The sequence below is a fragment of the Arachis hypogaea genome, chromosome 1 (assembly GCF_003086295.3).
Source record: "Arachis hypogaea cultivar Tifrunner chromosome 1, arahy.Tifrunner.gnm2.J5K5, whole genome shotgun sequence".
In the NCBI taxonomy this organism is placed as follows: domain Eukaryota; kingdom Viridiplantae; phylum Streptophyta; class Magnoliopsida; order Fabales; family Fabaceae; genus Arachis; species Arachis hypogaea.
In genome coordinates this window covers 35,004,049-35,020,397 of record NC_092036.1, presented here as the reverse complement: position 1 = coordinate 35,020,397, position 16,349 = coordinate 35,004,049, and the positions used below count along the sequence as shown (strand labels likewise).

Here is a 16,349-nt window from a genome sequence, read left to right as displayed (position 1 = left end):
ATAAAATTATTAATAAATATAATAAATTATAAATAACTCCTTATTTAATTTTTGAAATTTGGATTGTTATATTTAACTCGTTACGAATCGGACTGATAATTTCATCCGACTCGCAGACAGGATACATGTTGCGGCCCCATCATTCACGGTAACCACCGTCGTTGCAAGTAAGGGAATATTCTAGAACTTAATTGCCTCGAACTCGAAGTAATGCCTAACACTCCATTTCAAAGTTGTTTCCGTTGTTAGCATAAAATCTGTGTACCTTTGTTTCTATATAAAAAACACACAAAACAACACTTCACTTCAATCTCTGTTGTGCACACGGCAACTGCAACTTGGAAGGTTCCCTTTCTTCCTTCTCTTCCATGAGTTATTTTTACTTATAATAAATGAATAAATCATGTTCTTTATTTACGTTGTTATTACGGGAAATTAGGAAGCACAATTGATTGATACCTATTGGAATATTTCATAAATTTTCTTTACTATTTTTTTTCCCAGGAGAAGAAAGAATCTTGTATTAATTCATAATCCGTGATCGTTTTTGTATTGATAATCAGGAACAGGGTGGAGTTTGGGTACCGAATTGAGTGACACCAAAGTTCCTGTATTGAGATAAAAAAAAAAAAAAAGATTTTGTTGTCAAGATTAGAAACTAGTGATGGTGGATAAGCGGCACAAAGTTCCTGCCGTCCGTGATTTTCCGAAAGGGTGTGGCTCAAACCCTTCAAGAACCGCACACGGTGATGCTGCAAAGGTTGTCCCTGGGAACCAGTATAAACGGGTTCCGGCTTTTAGAGACTTTCCTCCTTTGTGTGGACCAGATGCTTCTTCACATCTTAGTGAAGGTGAGGGTGAAACAGCAATTGATGCAGAAGAACAGGTGGAAAAGAATGTTCATTGTGATGGTGGAAAGGTACTGGATCTAGTTCAAGGTGATTCTGGTGGGAATGGTGTAGAAAAAGAGGAGGAGCTTGATGTAATTCGAACATGTGTTACGGTTCCTAAGGATGGCAACCGGGATAAGGTTGAAATGAATTCTTATAATTTGAAGGTTTCATCTCGCAGGGTGGTGCTAGCACTGATGTCTGAATCTGAATGTCCTTGGAGGAATGCTGCAAGAAAAAAGGGAAAGAAAGTCGGTTTTCGGTTGCATGTTGACATGTCTAATGCGAATACCAGGACTAGATTCTCGTTGAATCGGTCAAAGAAGCCTTTAAAGAAGAAAACGGGGAATGATAATTCTGAAAACATTGATGAATTTCAAGTTGTCAACAAATCACATGGTTCCAAGGTAAAGAATCCGGCCTTTGATCAACATGATTTGATTGATTTCAATGGTCATCTGGACAATGATTCAAGTGTGACTAGAAATAAGGTAAGGGAAACATTGCGCCTTTTTCAGGCGGTTTATAGAAAGCTTGTACACGAAGAAGAAGCGAAGCTAGAAGGTAAGGCAAGTAGCTTTAGGAGTGTTGATTTACGAGCAGCTGAGATCCTTATGGGCAAAGGGAAATATCTTAACACCAACAGGATATTGGGATCTGTCCCTGGGGTCGAAGTTGGCGACGAATTTCAGTATAGGGTAGAGCTTGCCATGGTTGGCCTACATCAGCGGATTCAAAGCGACATAGATTATGTTAAGCATAATGGGAAGACCCTCGCCATGAGTGTTATCACATTGGGAGGCTATGAGGACGAGTTAGATGATTCAAATGTCTTGATATACACAAGTTTGGTTGGAAATAATACTGATAAAGAAGTCGAAGATCAGAAGCTTGAGCAGTGCAACCGTGCTTTAAGGAACAGCATTGAGGAAAAGAATCCTGTTAGGGTGATAAGGGCCACTGAATCAATGCACGGAAAGGATAAGAAATATGTCTATGATGGACAATATGTGGTTGAGAATTGTTGGCAGGATGAGGGGCTGCACGGTTCGCCGGTTCTTAGATATCGGCTGCAAAGGATCCCAGATCAACCGGAGCCTTCTTGGAAAGAAGTAAAGAAATCTGAAAATTTGAGAGATAGAGAAGGTCTATTTGTTCATGACATTTCAAATGGGAAAGAGCTAATTCCAATTCATGCTCTCAACACCATAGATGACCAAAATGTTCCATCATTTGTGTATGTTACAAGAATGATATATCCAAATTGGTGCAATCCTATTCCTCGGAAAGGCTGTAATTGTGTTGGAACATGTTCAGAATCAGAGAAATGTCCTTGTGCTGCGAAAAATGGTGGTGATATCCCATTCAACCATGATGGGGCCATTGTAGAAGCAAAGCCTCTAATCTATGAGTGTGGACTTTCTTGCAAGTGCCCTTCAACATGCCACAATAGAGTTAGCCAACATGGCGTGAAGTTCCAACTTGAAGTCTTCAAAACCGATTCAAGAGGTTGGGGTGTGAGATCATTGAATTCAATCCCTTCAGGGAGTTTTATCTGTGAGTATATGGGGGAGCTTCTTGGAGAGGATGAAGCTGAAGAAAGAGTTGACAATGATGAGTATCTTTTCGATATCGGCAATAATAACCAAAAGAGCCATGCCCTTTGGGATGAACTCTCAGTGGTTATGCCTGATGCACACTCAAATTCTTCTTGTGAAGTTGTGGAGGATGGTGGATTCACCATTGATGCTGCACACTATGGTAATGTTGGAAGATTCATCAACCATAGTTGCTCACCTAATCTGTATGCACAGAGTGTGCTTTATGATCATGATGATAAGAGGATTCCCCACATAATGCTGTTTGCGACTGAAAATATTCCACCATTGCAAGAGTTGACTTATGATTACAATTACAAGATAGATGAGGTTTTTGACTCTCATGGGAACATCAAGAGGAAGAATTGCTATTGTGGTTCCATGGAATGCACTGGTAGGATGTATTGATTTTAAGGCCTAGTTAGGATAATCAATGAAGTATAGACTAGAGAAGTGACCGTAGCTTTCTTATTGAAATTTTATTACAGTTGAAAGTTGATTTTGATAGTGATCTTTTTTTCTTTTATGTACATATCTGATTGAACAAATAGCTTAGACAATATGGCTGATGCAGCAATTTTTGTGATTTTACCATTTGTTGTCATCAGATGTCATGAATCCACAATTTACAAATTTTCATTTTTCAGAAATTACAATCTATTTGTAGTTTGTAAGACTTGGTCACTATTTCAAGGATTGCACAAATAGCATTTCTGTTGAACAAATTTACCCTTTATGAACTCCAACATTTTACCAGCTTTCCTACCTGTCAATATCAAATTAACTTAAAACAACATCAAGGCAATTATTTATTTGTTACAGCAAAACAGCAATAAAGGAGAAAGGCTAATGCTTTTATATTATTCATATTCCATGAATTTTTCATAAGAAAAGTACATGAATCCTCATTTATTCTAGTCCCTAAACACAAAGAGGACACACTACTAACATTAACATCAACATCCGTAAGAGTAAACAATTGAATACTAGTAGTGCCTATCGATTTGTTATCTTGATCCTGGCATCTCAACAATAAGATACCAAAAGTTTTTCCTCTTTTGTTTATTTTATTTATTTATTTATTTATTTTTTAAGTAAGCTGAACCTGTGAATCATAAGCAGCTCCAGCAGTCCAATCACTAGGAATAGCATTCTGGGATTGCACCCAATAGATACCTGCACTGCCACTCACTTGGAACCTCAAATTGATTTCACCACTTGGTGGATTGGCATAATCAAACACTGCCCCATAAACCCTCCTCATTTCTGTCCATTCTTGGCAATCTTCCTGCTCCATTCCACCACATAATCAAGAAATTAATTAAAATCATAGCAAGAACACAAGTTTAGTAGTTTAATGGGTGCATTCTCATAAGTAAGGATTTTTTTTTATTAGGCCATTTTTTAGACATCAATTCCAATTCAATAATAATTTGAAAAATGATTACGACAAGCCAAGTTAGCTCGGCATTTAGATCATACATGAGTTTAAGTATTACACTATTACATATAGTTTAGCTAAATTTTAGAATTAGAAATTAATTTCAATGAATAATTTACGATAAATCAATGAAAATGAATAATTTCAATGCAAAAATGTGATTTGTGATGTAAAACATTTATATATAAAATTCTTACAATTTATTATATAATCTTCAAATAATAATTATATAATATCAATTAGTTAGAATGCTCGATCAACCAAAAGTATTTTAAACAGCAATACTATGTATACACTAAAATCAACTACTAAAAATATAGTTTTATATGTATTTTATACTAGTGGCTGATTGTAGTATATATCTAGTAAAGATATATTTTAGATCTAGCTTCAAAACACATGGATTCAAACTTAAAACCTAAAAACTTTAAATATAATAAGTTTGTTTTGAGGTGAAGCCGGATCATAACTAACTAATACTAATATTATGAATGACAAAATTCATATCTCAACATAGAGATATCGCTACATTAGTGAAGAAAAACAAGTATAGGTGCAGCCAAATTAAAACATATATGTAATTACGTACCTGCCACAACTGAACAGCAGTTACATCATAAGCACCATTAACATAGAGAATGACAACAGCAAAGTATTCAGGATTCTTGCTTCGTTCATGGACCTTAAAGACAATGTTGTAGCCTTCATATCTGCAAGGGACCCTTCGGTATTCAATGTCAACCACACCATATTTGAATAGCTCTGCTGCAGCTTCATCGTTTCGTCCCAACTTCTTGTAGGCGCGTGGGCTCAAAACGAAGTCTGTTCTGTCTCCTTCGCCGTAGTCTGTTACCACCACGTAGGTTCCCTCCTCGTCGCAGTATTGCTCTAATTTGCACCTTGCCTGAATCATTCAATACTTGGTGGCTAAGGACAAATATGCATATCATGAATCATTCTAACTAATTAAGGACATCAAATATTGTGTGAATCAAGGTTAAAAACCGGGCTGATTTTCAAACCGTGAATTACAGGTACAAACATTTACAAGTTCAATAATGAAATAATATATTTATACATAAATAGCAAATTGTGCATAAAATACAGAGTGTATTCATTGCAAGAGAAAAAAATAATAAAAAAATAAAAAAGAGAGACTCACACATGTTGATTTCTCTCTCTGTATATCTAGTAGATTTGTAATATGTATGGAAAAAAGCAACTTTTTCTAAGTAAAAAGAGAAAGAAGAGTACCTGGTAGCATGCACCACAGCCAGTTCCATTCCTCCATAGCCTAGACACCGCTGCAACACTGCCATCATTGACTGTCCTTCCATATTCTCCAAAGCCACAAGCTCCCCCTATAAATATATATTTATATTTATAAATAAATCAAATGAGTAATCACATGTATATAATGATTGCTAAAGTAATATAATAATGTTATGCCAAACACTGATATTACATAGTACACATTTCACTTCCACAAAAATAGAATTCTTAAATTTTCTCTTGCTACTGAGAAAATGGTACTCTTCCTTATTTAAAATAAACGTTGCTTCAACTAAATTAACATATTAGAATGCATTTGTATCTAAATAAATTAATTGTACTTGGATTGCCATAGCAATCAGGGCTGCCATAATAGGTTGCTCTGGAATCAGTGAAAGAATCCTGTGAGCTGCATAGCGAAGGTAAGAGTAATATAACACACATAAGCCCAACTTGGTGCTTTAAACTAAGTTCCATTTTTGGTAATGCAAATAAAGTATATATGAGAAGCAAGAACGAATAGCTATTAGTGATAGAAGGGTTAATAATGAGTTATGAATCAAAACATTGGAGGGTCATATATTTATAGTGGCTTGGGTCAAGGTAAAACCAGGGGTAGTGTTATAATGTGTTAGTCCACTTTTCGAAAGGGATTGGAACCGTGACACGTACATATGCATGTAGACTATAGCAAAGTTGATATGATATGATATGATTATCTTGAGGGATTATTTTGATCCATTTCTGAACCCCAACCACCATTGACATGCATATTGACAGCCACCTTATGTGTGTCAAAAAAAAGGGAAGGGGGGGGGGGTATCGGTATTTTAACTTTAGTTTTTATTGTGACTTTTATGTGTCTTTTAATATATTTTAACACAATATTAAATTAAGAGAAGTATGTCAGTCTCTAATTAATATATGTTGAATTTTTTTTACAATATCTTTATCCAAAACATGAACAGAGACATTTGTAGTTTGTATAAAAAGAACAGTCTCGAGACAATCCGTTTCACAAATGACATCACGAAGACCCATCTCTCAAACCAGAGTCAAACTCTGCCAAATAGCAAAAGCTCCTCTCTAAGAACTGAGCTAGATGGAAGAGAACCAACACAACATTTTACGCACCTGCCAGCTAAATTTCTCAAAATACAACTAAAATCTGCTAAACCAAAATCTCCCATAAAACTGACATCACAGTTTATCTTGAGCTTATTCACTAATGGAACTACTCAATCAATTAACAAAGAAGGAGGGGCACCAACTTCTCGGGTATAAACTGATTTATTAAAATCTTGACAAGAATTATATATAAGGATTTGAAGTTTAGTTGGAGATCAAGGTTGATCAGAATTAAAAATATCCTTATTGCGACTTCGCCAAATCCACTACACAGCAGACAAGAAAAAGAAATCATCCTTCTTAACATTTAAAGCAAACCAATCTTGTAAGTTATAATTCAAGAAAAAAATATTGAGAGGAAAAATCAATCATATGCCAAATATTTTTAGCCATACTGCAGTCATGCAAACAATAAAAAATAAAATCTATTCTATTGTAGTAACAAGGACAAATATCAAAATTAGTAAGATCTCTTTTAGCTCAGAAAAATACAGTAGGCAAAGCCTCATGAAGAGCAAGCTATATAAGAAATTTGATCTTCTCTGAAATTTTTAATCTCCATACCCACTGCCAATTATTGTTATGCTACCAATTAAAGATCTTATGCGCAACCCAATCATACCAATTCTTGGCTATATAAAAGTTAGAATATTTTCAGATCCAACCAGCTTGTAGTCCACATTGAGCAATAGGATTGTATTTGCTGAGCTCAACTCGCACATTATTAGGAATAGAAGAATAACACTTCTCTAAACACCACTTACCATCTCTCCAAACATCTTACACCTTGAAATTTGAATCACTAATATGAACATAAAGAACATTCACTGTCAAAGGACTCTCTGGTTTTCATTTGTCGAACTAGAAAGATTGCTCCAATAGTCCAATACACCAAGAATACCCTTCTTTAAGCAATTTGCTAGCTTTCTAAATACTACGCCAAGTATGAGATGGGTTATGGACAGAAGGAAGCTCCCAAAGTGAAGTATTAAATAAATACTTAACTATCATCATTTGAACTTAGAGCTTCTCTTTGCTATATAAAAGATGTAAAACCAGTTTTTTTAAGAGAGCAATGTTAACACAGCGAGCATCCCTGACACCAAGACCACGGTACCTCTTGAGAGTAACAACAATTTTTCAGTTAACCAAGTTAAAGCCTCTCTTCTCAGTATTTCTCTTCCACAAGAATTGACGCATCATAGGTTTTATCTTATTGCAGGCATAATCAGGAAAGAAAGCAATTTGCATATGATAAACAGAAATAGATGCAACAACAGAATTAAAGAGATAAAGTCTGCCTGCCTTATTAAGAAGCTTATTTTTTCATCCGGCTAGTCTAGACCGAATCTTGTCTAAAAATCCTTGAAAAGAAACTTTATTAACCCTCTCATGGTTCAAGTTTACCCCCAAATATTTTTTCAGATTTTGAGTAAAACGAATAGATAAAATGGCAGTAAATAGGTCTCTTCTTCTGTTTGAAATACCTCTGGAGCAAAAAGCCTTTGATTTATCCACATTCACCTTCAATTCTGAGGCCTTGCTGAAGAGGTGAAGCACATTCATGACAATGCAAGCTGAACCTAGGATTTTGTTGCTTTGTAAAAAAAAAAAAAGTAGATCATCAACAAACATAAGGTGAGAAATTCGAGTCCCTTCTTTAGACACTACACCGACTCTCACAAACCATCTTCCACCTTTTTACTAATAAGACAAGCTATTCACTCCATTCAAAGAATGAATTAATAAGGAGATATAGGGTCTCCTTGTCTAAGATCTCTACAAGGAGAAAATCTTTCAAGTTTGGAGCCATTTCACATAATAGATAAAAAGAATGATCGAACATAAAACATAATAAGGTAGATAGTAGCTGTAAGAAAATCAAAAAGCTGTAAAGTCTACTCTAATAATTTCCAATCAATTCGGTCATAAGTCTTTCCAAGGTCAATCTTGAAGGCTAGAGTGCTTTTCTTAGACATGGTATGTTTTATAAAATGCAAGACCTCTTGAGCAACTATAATGTTGTTGTAAAACCTCTACCCGGAATAAATCCACCTTGCAACAAGCCAACAACATCAGTTAGAAAAGGACGCAGTCTATTAATCAAGACCTTGTAATAATCTTATAAACTACGTTACATAAACTGATAGGTCTGAACTCATTCAAACTAGTTGGAGCATTAACTTTTAGAATTAAAACAATTAAAGTTTTAAAAATTGAAGAATCAATGATAGCACACAAAAAATTACTATTAACCAAAACCCAAACATCTTTTTCCACTATATTCCAATATTCCTTGAAGAAGATAGCTTGGAATCCATCAGGTTCTAAAGCCTTAAGGGGACTCACACTAAACAGAATTGACTTCACCTCTTCAAACCTTTAAAGAGCTGTCAAAGCTTCACATGCTTTATGAAGGAGAAAAGGCAATGGGTACTTACCTATGTTGTCCAACACTACATTTTTTGTGGAACAAAATATTTTTAAAAGAACGCTTGCTTCTTTTTGAAGAATATCCGCCTCCGTTACCCAAGTTCCATCGTTGATAAATAAACCATGAATTTTGTAGTATTTTTTTCTCACAAATGTTTGTGTGTGAAAAAAGTTTGTGTTTTTATCACCCAAAAGAATTTACTTTTTTCTTGATTTTTGAGCCCACAACATCTCTTCTTGAAACAGGATAACATTATATTAATCAAGGCACTCTTTCTTCTTTGCTCTGAGAGATAGACTATCTAAATATTCAAGCTGTTTTTGAATGTCATCTATCTTCTTTTCCAAGTTTCGCTTCCTCACAAAGATATTGTCGAAGGTCTCTGTATTAAACTCCAACAAACTCTTTTGCATATCAACTAAATAATCAGTTATTCGAGACATTTTTCTACTCCATGCCTATTGCACTATTGTCTTGTAGCTAGGATGAGTACTCCAAACTTGTTAAAATTTGAAAGGTTTATTTCTTTTTAGTTATACCAAAGCAAAGCATCTAAGAAGAATGTGACAGTGATCTGAATGAAGCTTAGATAGAACTTTTAAATAAGCTTCTGAAAAGGAGTATCTCCAAGAAACATCTAAAATTGTCCTATCAAGTTTTTTGGCAATATTTTAGCATCCATGAGTTTTCCTATACTAAGTAAAACTTCTACCTGTACAAGGCAAGTCAAGAAGACCACAAGCATCTAACGTATCAGCAAAGATACTGGAATTGATTTCATAAAAAAATTTGCCTATTACTTCTTCTAGATGCAAAATTTTATTAAGATCTCCTATCAAAATCTAAGGATATTGATGACCAAAACTTAGAGAAAGAAGATACTCCCAAACCAGAGTATGATGGAAATATTGTAGACTCCTTAATTTCAATAAAATGTGGTATAAATAATTTTCATTATATATTATTGTCATTCAAAAGTTAAATTGATAAAATATACATCTTATATAATAATTAGGTGAATTTTATCTAACTTTTTAATAAAGTAATGTAAATTTATGAAAACATTAAATACTGGGTGTTCAACAGATTACATGAACAATAGATTTGTTTGGAAAAAATTCCAAAAAGACTTCTAGATTGGTACGGTGATAGTTCATTTTATCAGTAAGGAATAGTAGTACCTACAAAAAGATTCTAACACTCAAATTAAAAAACTTTTAGATGTGAAATATGGGTATTGTAGAAGCATACGGAGCGTTAAATCATATTAGTTGTGGACTTATTCGTCCAATTTGATCCATTTCCCAAAATTTTAGAGAGTTTCGAAAAGATGAAGCAAGATTGAAATATGGTGGAGTTTAAATATGTAAAGCTGATAAGGTTGTTTTCAAGGCTTGGAAAATATTTGTGGTTTAGGTCATGTGTTAAATAGCATCATGGGTTGAGTGAGTTTGATTTGGATTCTCTAAAGTTTGAATTTTACTTTAGAGAGTAAAGTGTGATTTTTCACCATTTATTTTATAGGTGGGACAAAGAATAAATATGAAAGAGAAACTATTCAAGGATAGAAGATCACACTTTACTCTCTAAAGTGAAATTCAAACTTTAGAAGATCCAAATCTGAGTGAGTTAGCATCAAAGATCTATTTAAATGTGAAGGATTCAAATTTAACCTTGTGCATGTAGTAATTTATTGACTAATAACAAACTTCTAAATACAACTTAAATTTACAATTAATTCATCTTTAGTTTGCTAAATTAAGAGATACTGCAGGATAAAAAAAATTAACAACAAAAAATGAAGTCCAAAGCTAAGGAAACATTCAGAATATCTAGCATAAGTTAAGTTTTGACTTTATTATCTCTTTAACCAACATTACATATACACCTTAGATTGAACTCATTAATATTGTCCTAGATGATCTAAGAGGTTTTTTTACCCCGCCTTATTTTGATGATGTAGTTTGAGTGTTAGTCCTGTTTATTTCATAATAAAAGAAATCAATATTCTTAAGATACTCATTAGCTAATTTTGAGTTAATACTCAAAATGACTCTTAAAATTTGACACTCGACGTAATTTATCCTTTAAACTTTCAATTGACTCAAATTAAACTCTAAAATTTTGACTCATGCCTCAATTTAGTCCTTCGACATTTTTTGTCACCGAAAAGCTGACATAGCAATTTTAAATGACACGTAGCATTGTAACGATTAGATGATGTGGTCAAAATTTTCAAGGCATCAATTTAACCCCTCACAATTTGACCATAAAACCTAGCACAGCTCCAATTCTCCTAAATCATAGTAGTTCTCCAAGAGTTGGGGAGTAGCAGCCAAGGCTTAGGTAGTTCTAGCAAAGCTCATTTTCATGGTGGTTGGGTGAAAAAAATGATTTGTATAGAGAATTATATTTATTGATTTTGCTCTGTGTATATGCTTGTTGATGAATTATATTCGTTGTGGTACTTGTTTCAGATAATGGAAAGAAAAGCTAATCCTGATGCTACTTTTTTTGATATTGAAAAATCGTATTATAAGAAGGTAAAACACGTTGAGGTGGAGGAAGTTCCATTTAAAGGTTCTAAGGAAAGTAAGCCATCGAGTAAATTGGATGGTTTAGGTTTGGTGCGGCCTATTCCGGCTAAAGGGACAACCTTCCAATCCAGTGATAACAAAGTTCCATTGGAGATTAAGAAACCGAGCCAACAATAGAGTAATGCAGGGAATGTCAATAAAAGTATTTTGAAAAACCCAACAAAGGTAAAGTGGACTTGTCTGTACAAGTTGCACTACAGAAAAAGCCGCAAAGGTATATGAAATTACCATTATAATTGTATATATTTTTGACAATCTTAATTCGTTGTCTTATTAAAGCAACGAGAAGCAGAAGTACCTTGTTTAATCTTTTCTTTTTTTGATGTTTGTGCATGCGTATAGTTTGACGGGGAGTCTGCACTAATTCATCAATCAGAATTATCATGAGATGCCACTTTGAACCCAGCATCATACTTTAAGATTGGTGAGACTACTACGATTTGGGAGAATTGGAGATGTGCTAGGTTTTATGTTCCAATTGTGAGGGGTTAAATTGATGCCTTGAACAATTTGACCATGTCATCTAACCGTTACAGTGCCATGTGTCATTTAAAATTGCCATGTCAGCTTTCTGGTGATGAAAAACGTCGAAAGGGTCAAATTGAGGCACGGGTCAAAATTTCAGGGTACAATTTGAGTCAAGTGAAAGATTAAGGGGCTAAATTACGTCGGGATCAAATTTCAGGGCCCATTTTAAATATTAACTCACTAATTTTCCATATTTTTAACTCTTTGATTTTTTTTCTTAACAAAGTTTTGAGTTTTTTTTAACGTTCATAGTTTTTAGTTTAATATACAGATCAATTTTAAAAATATATCTATTAGTTTCTATTTTTTTTTAATATTTAGTTAGGTCATTTTTGTCTGAATATGTTACAAGTGTGAATAAAAGTCATCATAGTTAGGGGTGAAAGTGGACTTGACTACCTAACGGGAGTTCGTGACCCAACTCGTTTTAAATTTGGCTCGACTCGTTTGATTAAACATGTTAGGTTTGAGTTTTCTAAAAAGACTATTAGTTAAAAAGATTAGGTCATAGGTCATAGGGTTTGGACTTTTGTTAACATTTTTTGTTAAAGAAAAAGTTTATAAATTATAAATATGATTATGATATGTGACTACAAATTAATGTATAAATAAATTATGCTATATAAATTATGAATTATAAATTTTAGAATGTATGTAATATTAATTTAGATCTTTTAAGTGTATTATTTAAACTTTAATTTACGAAATAGGTTCTTTTAATATATTCATTAACTTGTTAGACTTTAAACATATCAGGTTTGAGCATGAAAAAGATTCAAAAAAAACAACGACATAAATTTATACCATCAAATTTATAATATGAGCCAAATTCATCAAAATCAAAGTTTGACTCGACTGAACATATTTTTCCGTAGAACTACCATAGTATAATTCAAATATATTTATGATTATATTTCATACTAACTTTCTTGATAAAAAAAGTAAAACTTGCTAATTTTAAATTAGGTTTTCTATAGTATAGATTCACCGGTGAAACTTTTTTTTTCTCTCTCTCCAGAATTTGAAGATTGAAGTACACAGCCTTGGAATGGTGATTTTGAATATTATTACTTTATAACACTTAGCCATATCTTAAATGCTAAAAAATAATATTGTTTATGAAGATCCACTCCCACTAGTTAAACAAGCAGCAGCCACGTCTGGTAGTGGCGCAATATCAGATTCATTATTTAGTCGAGGTGGACAAATTGTAACTGAACTACTTGGAGCTAATGGTTTAGGTGATGATCAAATGGAATTTTCTAATTAAATTTTTAGAAAAAATATTTAAACGAACTTTTGACAATTATTTTAAAAAATAATAAATTTTTAATAAAAAAATATTTTTTTATTTTTGTAAAATTAATTAATTTTTTATCTAACATATTAAATTATTGATTTATTTATTAAAAAATAATTAAAATTAATAATTTTTTATTAAAAATTTTATTATCTTTTAAATATATGAATTAAATTTATTTTTTTTAAATACATAAACTAAATTTATTATGTAAAATTAAAAATATTAATAATTCTTAAATTATTTTTATTTATAAAAAAATAAAAAATATATTAATAATTAATAAATCACATAAACATGTTTTAAAAAGATATAATTAACAAAAAGACAAATTGATTTTACAAAATTAATTATTAGAGACCGAAATAGATATTTTTTTTAGGTTTCATACTTCTTAAAAAAGTAATATTCACCTTAAATATTAAATTGTATAAAAAGTATTAAATGGCGGTGAAGATTATGCTAACCTCGGGTACTTCATTTGTTCCTACCGCCAAATTGTTCGAAAATCGCAAGATTATTGAATGTTCACCAAAAGTGAATGGTAATTCAGAGATTTATTTAGAGTTCGTGGGGAAGTTTTAAAAGTAATTTTTTATATTTTTAATTTATAAAAAATAATAATATTAATGTTTGGTATAATTTTTAAATTAAAATGTAGTTTTTTAAGAAATTATTTAAAAATTTATAGAAAAGTTAAAAAAAATTGACTTCTCGTATAATATTATCATTTTTTATCATATTTTTATAAAATAAACACTTTTAGAACTAAAAATTTAAACACAAAATAATTTATTTATAAGCTAGTTCTAATGTAGTCATTTATTGTTTAAGTTATTTTGCCAAAAAGAATCTAATTAAGTTATTTATCTAAACTGGACCTTAATGCTCTTTATTTTTCTTCGATATTTTCATCTAGACTCATTATTTTAGGGTAAATTACTGAAATAAACCAAGTGCAGCCCAAAATTACTCAGATCCTCCAAAACACAATTTTTTTCGTGAATGTCCCAAGACACATTTTTATATAAATCCACTACAAGAAAAGAGAGCTATTTTATCATTGTCTTTTTTAACAGCCATATTAAGAGTAAAAATTAATATATATTTTTGACAAATATCATAAATGTCAAATTTTTTATGTTTTCTTGATAAATAATTTGACCGTAGAAAATTACTCCTCAATTTTGACGCACATTTGTTTTCAATTTACTCCACTGTTCCTTTTCTTCTTTAGGCTCCGTCAATTTTGGCATCCTCTTCTTTTTTGGGCTTCGTCAATTTTGGCATCACACTGCTCTCAGTTTGGGATTATACTACTCATTCTTTATCTTCAAAATCTCAGTTTATTCTTCAATTTCAAGATCTCATCTCATTCTTTGTCAAAAAATTTTGTTAAAAATTTTTTATGATTAATAATTGTCAAAATAAATAGTATTTTTGACGGTTAAAATGTATCATAGAAAATATATTCTCAAACTTTTCTAACAAATTATTTTTAACAACCAATATTTATCAAAATAAGATTTAAACTTTTTTCACAATTACTTATATGTTAAAAATATTATTTTTGACAAAACTTTTTTTAACATATTTTCATAGTTAAAATAGTGTCAAAATTTATTTTTTGACGAATTTTAATTTTTTTTACACATATAACTCTAAAAAATAATCTATATTGTTGTAGTGATCAAATTTAATAAATTTAATTTACAGAAAATAGTACTAAATCGAATCAAGTATATTTGAATTACATGCAACTTGAAAAAGCTATAAATCGAAACAATAAGCTTCGAACTAAAAATTAGCTTCGATTTAATGGTTTATGGAAATCGAAACCCATAGATTCAATTTACAAGCAACATCTCCTTCAATAATTTTTAATAAGCATAACTAATAATAATTATATTTAATAAATAACTTTTTAATTTTAAAATTTTATTATAAATATAAATATATAACTTTTAAATAAATTTATATATTTATTAATATATAAAGTTATATTAAATTTATTAATTTTAATAAAAATAAATTATATATTTATTAAGGACTTAGTTACTCAACGTACTCTTTTAGTACTCTTTTTAAATACTCTCAATATTATTATTATTATTATTATTATTATTATTATTATTATTATTATTATTATTATTATTATATATGATCAATTTTTTATTTACTTTGTCCAAAAAGTGTAACACCCTAATATTCAAACCCTTATGCTCGAGTCATAAGTCAATGATATTACGGTGGTACGACTCTCAGGTGGATTTTTAATACATAAGTATAGGTAATTTCGAAAGGAGTATTAATCGAGAAGCCTGGAAATGGAGTAAAATAAAATCGCGAAGACGTATCACTCACGTTTCGACAACTAAAAGATCAAGCATGAAATCAAAAACGATATAAGGATAAAGGCATAAAGGGGATTACGAGATAACAACAGATAGGTATATATAACATAAGTAAATAGCCACTAGTCGCAACCCACAAAGTTTAGGCCGGCTAGGGTACAGTATGAAAGTAGTTGACAACACTATCTCCTAATCTCTCCCAAAAGAAACATAAGAGCCTCTATAGGCAAATTTAAAAGAGTTCAATACATAATATAAGTTCTTCAAAATAAAGGTGGAGAGATTCTAAGCAAAATATAAAGTGGAGAATGTAAAGATCTTCGCCATCTCTCAGATGAACCACAGCTCACTTCTGAGCACCTGACCTGTATCTGAAAAACAAGAGATATATACGGAATGAGAACCCTCGACCCATGGGTTTTCAGTACGGTAAAAGTGCCAAATAAATACAATGCACTGCAATAAAAACTCACTAAGCATCCTAAACTTCCTTTCACCGAATATTCACCCTATGTTCTCACAAATCTATAAACATGCAACTGTCATAAGGGAATGCTAACTCTAAATCATATCTTTCATGTTTTTTTTGAACTCTTTCTAACTCCCCCAACGAATTAGAATCAGGGTCATAAACAAAACCATCACCAATTATTTTTGTCTCAACAATTCTATATCAATACTTCATACTCTCACCTGGAGCAAGTGAAATCACTTCACTGCGTCTATCCAGGGAACTCAAATTATCTCATTCAAAAATCATCATCGTTATTCAATCACATCATCAATTCATCTCATCAAGAACAGCCC

At 31.7% G+C, this 16,349-nt stretch overlaps 2 protein-coding genes across 3 annotated transcripts; one reads left to right on the top strand and one right to left on the bottom strand.

The window, feature by feature from the left end:
* Positions 1 to 74: 74 nt before the first annotated feature.
* On the top strand, positions 75 to 3,222 carry LOC112801997 (histone-lysine N-methyltransferase, H3 lysine-9 specific SUVH6). 2 transcript variants are annotated; one of them, XM_025844986.3, is made up of 2 exons: positions 75 to 345; positions 570 to 3,222. In XM_025844986.3, exon 2 carries the CDS (start codon positions 665 to 667, stop codon positions 2,894 to 2,896), a length of 2,232 nt encoding a protein of 743 aa, XP_025700771.1. In that variant the 5' UTR covers positions 75 to 345; positions 570 to 664; the 3' UTR covers positions 2,897 to 3,222. The 2 variants fall into 2 exon arrangements, with proteins under 2 accessions (XP_025700771.1, XP_025700755.1); XM_025844970.3 differs by having other exon boundaries at positions 564 to 3,222.
* Positions 3,223 to 3,321: 99 nt separating this feature from the next.
* LOC112802022 (expansin-like B1) lies at positions 3,322 to 5,762 on the bottom strand. The gene is made up of 4 exons (XM_025845016.2): positions 5,543 to 5,762; positions 5,184 to 5,290; positions 4,519 to 4,833; positions 3,322 to 3,776 (listed from the first exon to the last, which is right to left on the bottom strand). The coding sequence occupies exons 1-4, from the start codon at positions 5,676 to 5,678 to the stop codon at positions 3,579 to 3,581; spliced, it is 756 nt and encodes a 251-aa protein (XP_025700801.1). The 5' UTR covers positions 5,679 to 5,762; the 3' UTR covers positions 3,322 to 3,578.
* Positions 5,763 to 16,349: the final 10,587 nt, after the last annotated feature.

Coding starts and splice junctions, on each gene's coding strand:
- LOC112802022 (XM_025845016.2), bottom strand. CDS start 5,678: ATGGAACTTAGTTTAAAGCACCAAGTTGGGCTTATGTGTGTTATATTA. Junction 5,291..5,542: donor TGATTGCTATGGCAATCCAA/GTACAATTAATT, acceptor ATATATTTATAG/GGGGAGCTTGTGGCTTTGGA. Junction 4,834..5,183: donor GCTGTGGTGCATGCTACCAG/GTACTCTTCTTT, acceptor TGAATGATTCAG/GCAAGGTGCAAATTAGAGCA.
- LOC112801997 (XM_025844986.3), top strand. CDS start 665: ATGGTGGATAAGCGGCACAAAGTTCCTGCCGTCCGTGATTTTCCGAAA.